Below are 9,231 nucleotides of genomic sequence, written 5' to 3'. Positions count from 1 at the left end.
AAGCTGGGGCTTTGTTTTCTCGGTGTTATAAGCACTTTGCCTCTGGATATGAAAATTGTGGCCCTCAGGGACTTCGTACTGATGGACAGCAGAGGAGTTGGAGCCTGTGATGTCCTCAGAGAGGCTCTGCTGGCAGTAGAGATGCTGTAGTGTCTTAGGCTCACCTTTGAGAGGAGGAACCAACTAGGGTGCTTGTCTCCCTGCAGCCATGAGGAGTGGAACCAGATGCAAAGCCAGGAGGATGAGGTGGCCATCACCGAGCAGGATCTGGAACTCATTAAGGAGAGGGAAACGGCGATTCGGCAGCTGGAGGTGAGAGCCAGTTCATGTGTTTTGTTTGACTTAATGTATCTGTGCTGTATAATCCACCTGGATTTCCTCTCAGTGATTATGAAAAAACATGAAATGAGTCTTGTGTGGCGTGGATATTAGGTTTCGATGTAATCATGATGAATTTGAACCACTTTTATGATGGCAGTGGCCGTGGTGCCCAAGAATTCCCAAATCCTCCCTCAGGCACCGTATCTTCTGTGGTCTCCATGAGAATACGCATGCAGAACAGCAAGGAAACAGATACTTTATTGTTCGTTGAGATTCACCCCCAAACCTCAGTGCCAATCTGCAGGTTAGGTAGAGCTCACCGGGGGGCCCCTTTGCTGAGTCTGAACAGCCCAGAATAAAGGTGGGCCAAACGTTTGCTCCATTTTTGTGCATCCCAAAGTCTAATCTCAAATTGTGGATATTACTTCAGTAGATCAGAGAAATTGGATTAGTTTTTGATGTGGGGATTGAGAAAGAGGTATTAAAGCCTTTCTTACCTGTGTTTTCAACTTTAATCTTGCACAGTGACCAGTAAAATTTTCTTAAACTTGCGTAGTTTCCTCCTACATGAAGGTAGAGACTGCCATCCCTGGGGGGCAGTAGGGAAGGGAGGATTTTGGAGAGGAGTAATTTTGAACTCCTCCCTGACCTTCATCTGTGACAGTAGTTCTGAACCCTGACAGCATATTAGAAACACTTGAACTTAAAAAAAAAATAAATCCCCAGCTCTCCTCCCTCACACACCATTTGTTAGTTTGGGCTATGTGGAACTCCTATTTTTTGTAAATTAAAAATGGGCAAATATCCACAAGAGGCCCTGGGGGGAGGGGGTTAAGATTTTTTTTAATTTATTGACTTTAGAGACAATGATTTGTTGTTCCACTTATTTGTGCATTCATTTGTTGATTCTTGTATATACTCTGAATGGAGATTGAACCTGCAACCTTGGTGTATCGGTACAACGCTCCAACCAGCTGAGCTAACCAGCCAGGGCATCAGAGATATATATTTTTTAATTTCCCGGTGACAATATGCTTTCAGGGTTGAGACACACTGCCCTGGGTTCCGCCATTGTCTGGTCTTAGATGAGCTACTTCATCCTCAAGTTGGATTATTTAATTTCCTTCAAGATATTGTATCTTTCTTTTTCTCACCCACTGCTATTGGTTCTCTAACATTAGAAATACTGTTATAGCAGGGAGAGAACATACTAAGCTAAGGAAAGCAAAGTAACTTAGTGAATGTAATGGGCCCCTCACATTCAACAGAATTAAGTCCAAATTCCTTAGCCAGGCTCGATTTTCATGTCCAGTCATTTCCTATATCTAATATACAATCCCTGCTCTAATAGAAAATAGCATACTCTTATGTGTCTCCTGTCCACTCATACTACACTTCTGGCCACCAAATGTATAGGTTTTCCCCCACATCAAGCAATTCTGCCACACCAGCTGGATGTCCTGCAATCTAACTCAATTCTGACACTATCTACCTGGAGATAGCATCAGATCCCACAGGTTGAGTTCAGTCTCACGCTTCAGATACCATTGTCAAGTCCAGGTTGTTATCTGTGCTTCTGACTGACAGACTCTAAGTTGGAGGTTCCCATCACCCCTCCTTGGTTTTGATTAATTTGCTAGAGTGGCTCACAGAACTCAGGAAAACAAGTTCCTTATTAGATTACTGGTTTATTATAGAAGAATGCAACTCAGGACTAGCCAAATGGAAGAGATCATAAGGCAGCAGGGTGTGCGGAAAGGGGGAGGACCTTCCATGCTTTCTCCAGGTGTGCCCTGCTCCCAGGGACACCATGCGTGCACCACCCAGAACTCGCAGAACCTTTGTTTAGGATTTCTGTGGAGGCTTCATTTCATGAGCTTGATTGATTAAATGATAGGCCTTTGGGGATTGATTCAGCCTCCAGTACTTCTCCTCAGAGTGCAGCTCAATGTTCCAACCTTCAGATTCAAAGCATCCTCCATCCTTAAGGTTATCCAGAAGTCAAGTCTTTAACATAAGCTTTGGTGTGGTTGAATAAGACTTGTTATGAATAACAAGACACCTTTATCTTTTCTCACTTAGGAAATTCCAAGGTTTTAGGAGCTCTGTGATGGGGATGGGATAAAGTCCAAATATATACTTATTATAAATAACAATATTGCATCTATGCTATAACCAAACTGGGCTGTTGCGCTTTAAGGCACAACTCAAGTCCTATCTCTCCTGAAGAATCTTTCTCCTCTACACAATGTTCTGTGCTATTTATTAGCCATTTCCCATATAAAAACCCTTCTTTTTTATCTTGTGTGCTGATCCCCTCAGTTCCTACTTAGCTATTAAGTCCTTTTGTATCCACAGCAACTAGTAGTCTGTCCCAACAAAAGCAAACTCTTAGCAAGTAATTGAGGGTGATAGGAAGAACTATTCTTGTAAGTTATGATTAGGAAGTCATTGCTTTCAAGGTATCAGTTTTTATTGTAGCATTCTGAGAGGCAATGTATTGCAATAAAAAGAGCATGGGCTTTCAGGATGTCATCCTAGCTGTAACACTTAGTTTTCTCTCTGAGGAGCTGTGTGACTAGACAGATTACATAACCTCTCTGAGCCTCATTATCCTCAAAGATGCTTACTTAATAGAGTTACTGAGTGATTAATTTAAACACTTTAAAAAAATTTTTATTGATTGCTAAGAGAAAGGGAGAGGGAGAGAGGGAGAGAAACATCAATGAGAGAGAAACATTAACATCTATTGGCTGCCTCCTGCATGCCCCCTTCTGGGGGTGGAGCCTGCAACAAAAGCGTGTGCCCTGACTTGGAATCAAACTGTGACCTCTTGGAGTTTGGGTCAATAATCACACAGCCGGGCCTGAATGATTAATTTAAATATAAAGGAGGGATAGTAGCATAATGAGAACATGAACTTTTAGTTCTCAGTTTGGCCACTTGTTGTGAGACCTTGACACAAATCATTAAACTTCTCTGAGCCCCAATTTTCTCTTCTATAGAATGTGGATAAACATGTCTCTTGGGTGTCTTGAGGACCTAGTAAGTAATAATTCATAGTAGCTAACATTATGAAGTGCTTATTGCACAGTTCTAAGAACTTTATATATGATTTATAAGCCTTAACACATGTGTTGCCCTAGCTGGTTTGGTTCAGTGGATTGAGCGTTGGCCTGCAGACTGCAGAGTCCCTGGTTTGATTCCAGTCAAGGGCACCTGCCTGGGTTGTGGGCTCCATCCCCAGTAGTGGGGCGTGCAGGAGGAAGCCAATCAATGATTCTCTCTCATCATCAATGTTTCTCTCTCCCTCTTCCTTCCTCTCTGAAATCAATAAAAATATATATTTTTAAAAAACACATGTGTTATGTTAATAGCTTCAGTTATGTTACTAACTTCAGGTAAGTAGAGGAAATGAATCTCTAACATGTTGCTTAATGATAGTTAATTGTTTTGGTGTTCCTTAGGCTGACATTTTGGATGTCAATCAGATATTTAAAGATTTGGCTATGATGATCCATGACCAGGGTGATCTGATTGGTATGTATTATTAATACCTTCTGGGGCCCTGCCTATTCTCTCTTAGATAATGCAGAAGTAGCCATCTGGAAATTAATCCTAAATTCCAACAGATATACACAAATGTGAGCAGTGTTTTGTCAGAGTTGGTTCATGGCTATTAACAGGTTAACTATTCTGTCTCTTTTTTTATACTCCATGGCTGCTATGATTTTAATTTAGAGTAGATTAGAAATATTTTTCTTGTTATAGATGTACATAATTTTTTCTCTGCCATTTATGGGTGAGTTGTATACTTTATAACCTTTTCCTGTAAATATTTCAGTGTTTATTTCCAAAGAATAGGGCTATTCTCTTATGGAGTAACTTAAAAAAAAAAAATATGATTTTAGAGAGAGAAAAAGGGAGGAGGAGGAAAGAGAAAGGGAGCGAGACACACATTGACCAGTTGCCTCCCATATGCAACCTGGGCATGTGCCCTGACCAGAATCGAGCCGGTGACCTTTTGGTGGTGCATGGGATGGTGCTCAACCAACTGAGCAACACTGGCCACGGCTGGAGTTAGTAACTTTGTTTTCATGGCTGGATAGTTAGAATGGTGGTGGTGAAACCGGGATCCCCATAACATCAGCAGTTTGTTCATTTTGCTGTATTCAACATCTGGATTTGATAAAATTTCCACTGTCCTTCTTTTTTGCAGATAGCATAGAAGCCAATGTGGAAAGCTCAGAGGTGCATGTGGAAAGAGCCACTGATCAGTTACAGCGAGCGGCTTACTATCAGGTAAGGGAGGTACCAGAGAAAGTCACTCTGTGCTACAGCTTTATGGGCCATTAGAATACACCAGTGATTTTCAACCTTTTTATCTCATGGCACACATAAACTAATCTCTAAAATTCTGCGGCCAACCAAAAAATATTAAATAGGTATAATTTAGGTTGTTTGATGTGTTATTTTTTATTTTAAAAAAAATAGGTATAATTTTGATTCATACCAGACCGCTATTGATGTGTTGACTTGTAATTATTTAATTTGACAACCTAAGGGAAAAGAGGTCAGGTATTGCGTGTTTTAGAAATTCTTGCGGAACACCGGTTGAAAATCGCTGGAATACGTTGCAGCCTTTTTTTAGGCTTTAGTTGGAGATAGTCATAATTGCAGTGCCAGTTCCGTTTTTAGTATTTTCCTTTGCAGAGAGACCGACAAAAAGGCATCAAACCTTGAATAAACTTATATAACAGCTTCTTAGCTACTGAGCTAACCCCATATGCTAACATGATACTTTAATCTGGTTTAAGGTTAATTTTATATCCAAAACAGTTGAAATACAGGGTTTCAGTTAGGGTAACATTGGTACAAAGAAGAACTTTGCAGATACTTTCTGTTGACTTTGCCACAGATGATGGACATAAAATCAACTCTGACTTCTGTTTATCTATGAACGAATAGAGGTTTATCATTTGGGGGTTATTTATCTATGAATAAATAGGAGTTAATTGTTCTACTTTCTGGAAAGTGATATTCTCTCACATATTAGTTGAAATTGGTTTTATTACGTGTCTGAGTCTTTATCTGTGTACAAATATTGTGAAGGAGGTCCTTCTCATTTCTCAATTGGGTGTTGCATGACTTTTTAGAAACAAATAGCATTTCAGTAATTTTCTATGTTCCTAGGATAGCTGTATTTTATCTGGGAATGTTCTTAAAGAAATTTGTTTAATAATAATGTTTCCTTTAAAAAACTGAGTGATAGCCGAAACCGATTTGGCTCAGTGGTAGAGCTTCGGTCTGCGGACTGAAAGGTCCCAGGTTCGATTCCGGTCAAGGGCATGTACCTTGGTTGCGGGCACATCCCTGGTAGGGGGTGTGCAAGAGGCAGCTGGTCGATGTTTCTCATCAACATTTCTAGCTCTCTATCTCTCTCCCTTCCTCTCTGTAAAAAATCAGTAAAATATATTAAAAAATAAATAAATAAATAAAAATAAAAAACTGAGTGATGACTTTAGTATCTAACAGCAAATGAATAATTAAGTAAATTATCTATGTCAACTCAATGTCATGTGGAAATTGGAGATGTTTATGAAGAGTTTATAATAACAAAAATTTTATGCTAAAATGTTACGTGAGAAAAACATCAAACATATAGTATGATCACAATTATATCAGAAAACATTTTGCATAGATAAATGAGGAACTATAATAAAAATGTCAATAGTTTTAGCTGTGGGTGATTATTTTGTTTTCTTTCTGCTTGTCTATATTTTTTACATTGAACATAAATTTTTTTTTATTTTTATTTTATTGATTTTGTACAGAGAGGAAAGGAGAGAGATAGAGAGTTAGAAACATCAATGAGAGAGAGTCATCGATCAGCTGCCTCTTGCACACCCCCTACTGGAGATATGCCTACAACCAAGGTACATGCCCTTGGCCGGAATGGAACCCGGGTCTCTTCAGTCCCCAAGCCGACGCTCTGTCCATTGAGCCAAACCGGTCTCGGCTGAACATAAAATTTTATAATGGGTATAAAACCTTTATATAATGGGTATAAATAACTTTATTGCAAATAATGCCTAGCAGTGTTGGTATAAAAAGTTATTTTGCTAAATTGTACCTGGGAAACTAGAGTTAAAACTTGCACTAATGCCTAGCTCTGGTAGCTGTTAAGATTTTGGGCAGGTCTGTGCATATTCATTCATGGATAGAGTTGATTTTGAATTACCAGGAGGCAGATTTATGAAGCACTTTTAGAATAACAAATTTCACTTGTTTCATGAGTGTCTTCTTAACATATCTCTCTTCTCAGAGAAAATCTCGCAAGAAGATCTGTATCCTGGTGCTTGTCCTGACAGTGATTGCTGCTATCTTCGGACTTATTATGTGGCTAGTTTATGGAAAGTGATTGCCTCAGAGCTTTCTCCCACGGAACTGTTTTCAAGGGCAAATGCTTGCTGGAGTCTGCCAGAACAAACAGATCTCAGAAGAGCATACATCAGAATGTCCTGTCATAATTTAGTTAGAAACTAACTACTAACCAGTCCTTGGAATCAGTGACCTATGGAGACAGCATTTATCAATTTATGTATACATTTTATTGATTTCTCAAATTAGGAACTAATTTATGTAGATTTTGCTTTCTCTTCTATTCTTATTTACCCTTCATCCCATGTATTTACTGAAATTCCATTCTAGATATTCTTGTTTTAACAGGGACACTACAGTCTTGTAAATTTCTTTTTATGTGTATACAAGATTTACCTTTTTACTAGCAACTGACATAGAATTACTTTTTCGCACCCAGCATATTGGAATCTGTCAGAAACTGTATAATAAGCTGGCAATTTTTATTATTTAACATTTTAATTTGTAAGAAGCCTATTCTCTGTCTGCTTTGAAGATTTTGGCAATGTATTTAACTAGAAGGTAAAAGTTGCACATGTGATCCATGAGAAGTATGGATTTGAGCTGGCCAGTTGTGGGTTTAACGTTTACTTTATTATCTGTTAGTGTCATCAACAGTAGTTCATCCATACACACACTAAACCATCATGTTCAGTTTTTGAAGAGATTAATTTAATTGACATTACTATACTCCAAGGAGTTTCTTTCCCACCTGCTTATATAGAAAGGGATTATTAGACCAAGCATGCTTTTGGAAAGCAAATAGGACTTGTTTGGAATGATTTGATCATTTTGTTGTTGTTCAGTTGTGATTCTGCATTCCTGGTGAATGATGATGTTGCTGTCAAAACACTGGCCTGCCCTTATAAGGGCCGCTGGGCATTTGATGGCAGGAAGATTTGAAAGGCTAGACTGAAAGTTGGTTTAAAATTTAGTCCTGTGAACCTAGTGATAAAGCAAAGAAAAGGTTCATTTTTGTAAATAATACTGGTTTGGAATAGTGATGTTAGACTTATTTTAATTTATGAACAAGAAATTAATCTCTCTATGCATAGTTTTAGACGAAAAATGTTTCAATAAAAGATTGTTGTCTTGTAATATAAATATTGTTCACTTCCCTTTTTAACAGGTTTAGAATAGTTAAAAGGAATGTAATTTATTTAGGCTCCCACATAATTTATATTAATTGGACCAACTATTTCAGTTCATCTTTTAGTGAATTAGAGGATTTGACCACGCTGGATATATTTATATTATTTTCTTCCAATCCCTTTAATGTTACTTTATCTTCTTTTACCAAGCTAATGTGAATGGTAGGGAAACAAGAGCCCAAATGCATTCTTGCACTATTCTACCCTCTTAATACAAATAAACATTTAAAAAACTTTTGTAGTAAGTTTTTATGAGTTACACATCCTAATGTAGTAGATTTTAGGTAATGTGCCGTTCTTTAGAAAAATTGAGACCTGCAAGAAGAGTGGGAATCAGAGGAGGATTGGTTTGGGGTGGAATTGGTGTTGCTGCAATCCTTTCCTTGGAAAGCAGGATAGAGCTATTGGGATGTCACAGTGTCCCAAACAGCAGCTTCAGAGCGAATTTCTTGGTTCTATGATCACTGCCCCTTAAGCTCCAAATTACAGCTGGACTTGGATACATCATTTGTAACATTCAAGAAAAAGTCTTGATCTTGAAAAACTTTCACTCTGGTAAAATGAAGCTGCCATAGTTCTGTTCTGTAATACTATATAATCCAGGGGTGGTGGTAATAGTGGCCATAGTTAGCAAATAGAATTGGAATGGCCTAGGATTCTTGGCCTAGAATTTGCATGGCCTGAAATTTGTAGCACTTACCAAGAGGTTCTGCTAGATGGTCCTAAAAGCCTATTTACTCACAGACGCCTTACTTATGTTTTATTCATCATTAAGGGCACCAGTCCCAGGTTCGATTCCAATCAAAGGCATGTGCCTTGGTCGCGGGCACATCCCCAGTAGGGGGTGTGCAAGAGGCAGCTGGTCGATGATTCTCATCAATGTTTCTCTCTCTCTATCCTTCTCTCCTCCTCTCTGTAAAAAGTAAATAAAATACATATATTAAAAAATCAGAATTCTAAAGCAGCATTCTTTTTAAAAAATTGAAAAGGTGATATTAGATGACAGTCTTCATTTTATTTTTTTTTTTTTTTTTTTTTTTTTTTTTTTTGATATTTTAGATTTTTTATTTAAACAATCACTTAAAATATTGCCCTGTGGGCATGGATGTTTTAGGTAGGATTTCTCTAAATATGGTCTCTGGACTTTTGGTATAAGAATTACAAAAGAAATATCCGAATGGCCAATGAGTTCATGAAAAAAGCTCAATATTCTCAGTCATCAGGAAAATGCAAATGAAAACCACATTGAGATTCCACTACACACCCACCAGAATCACCAAGTGTTGACAAGGATGTGGAGCAACTGAACCCTTGTGTTCTGGTGGACTGTAAAATGGCA

The 9,231-nt window shown here is 38.3% G+C and overlaps 1 protein-coding gene and 1 long non-coding RNA gene across 2 annotated transcripts in view; one reads left to right on the top strand and one right to left on the bottom strand.

Moving 5' to 3' along the window:
* Positions 1–7,304, top strand: part of STX12 (syntaxin 12) — a 29,432-nt gene extending 22,128 nt beyond the window's left edge. Inside the window, exons 6-9 of the mRNA XM_036448382.2 lie at positions 207–312; positions 3,789–3,861; positions 4,541–4,623; positions 6,647–7,304. Of these exons, the coding sequence (XP_036304275.1) occupies positions 207–312; positions 3,789–3,861; positions 4,541–4,623; positions 6,647–6,742 (358 nt within the window). The 3' untranslated portion in view covers positions 6,743–7,304. The remainder of the gene's footprint in view (positions 1–206; positions 313–3,788; positions 3,862–4,540; positions 4,624–6,646) is intronic.
* LOC123652742 lies at positions 4,876–5,941 on the bottom strand. Its single transcript, XR_006742231.1, has 2 exons — positions 5,831–5,941; positions 4,876–5,582 (listed from the first exon to the last, which is right to left on the bottom strand). It is a non-coding gene; the product is annotated as an uncharacterized LOC123652742 (long non-coding RNA).
* Positions 7,305–9,231: the final 1,927 nt, after the last annotated feature.

Source organism: Pipistrellus kuhlii, unplaced genomic scaffold, assembly GCF_014108245.1.
Source record: "Pipistrellus kuhlii isolate mPipKuh1 unplaced genomic scaffold, mPipKuh1.p scaffold_m20_p_2, whole genome shotgun sequence".
Taxonomy (NCBI): Eukaryota; Metazoa; Chordata; class Mammalia; order Chiroptera; family Vespertilionidae; genus Pipistrellus; species Pipistrellus kuhlii.
The sequence above is the reverse complement of the archived record's forward strand: the minus strand, read 5'-3'. Positions and strand labels throughout refer to the sequence as shown.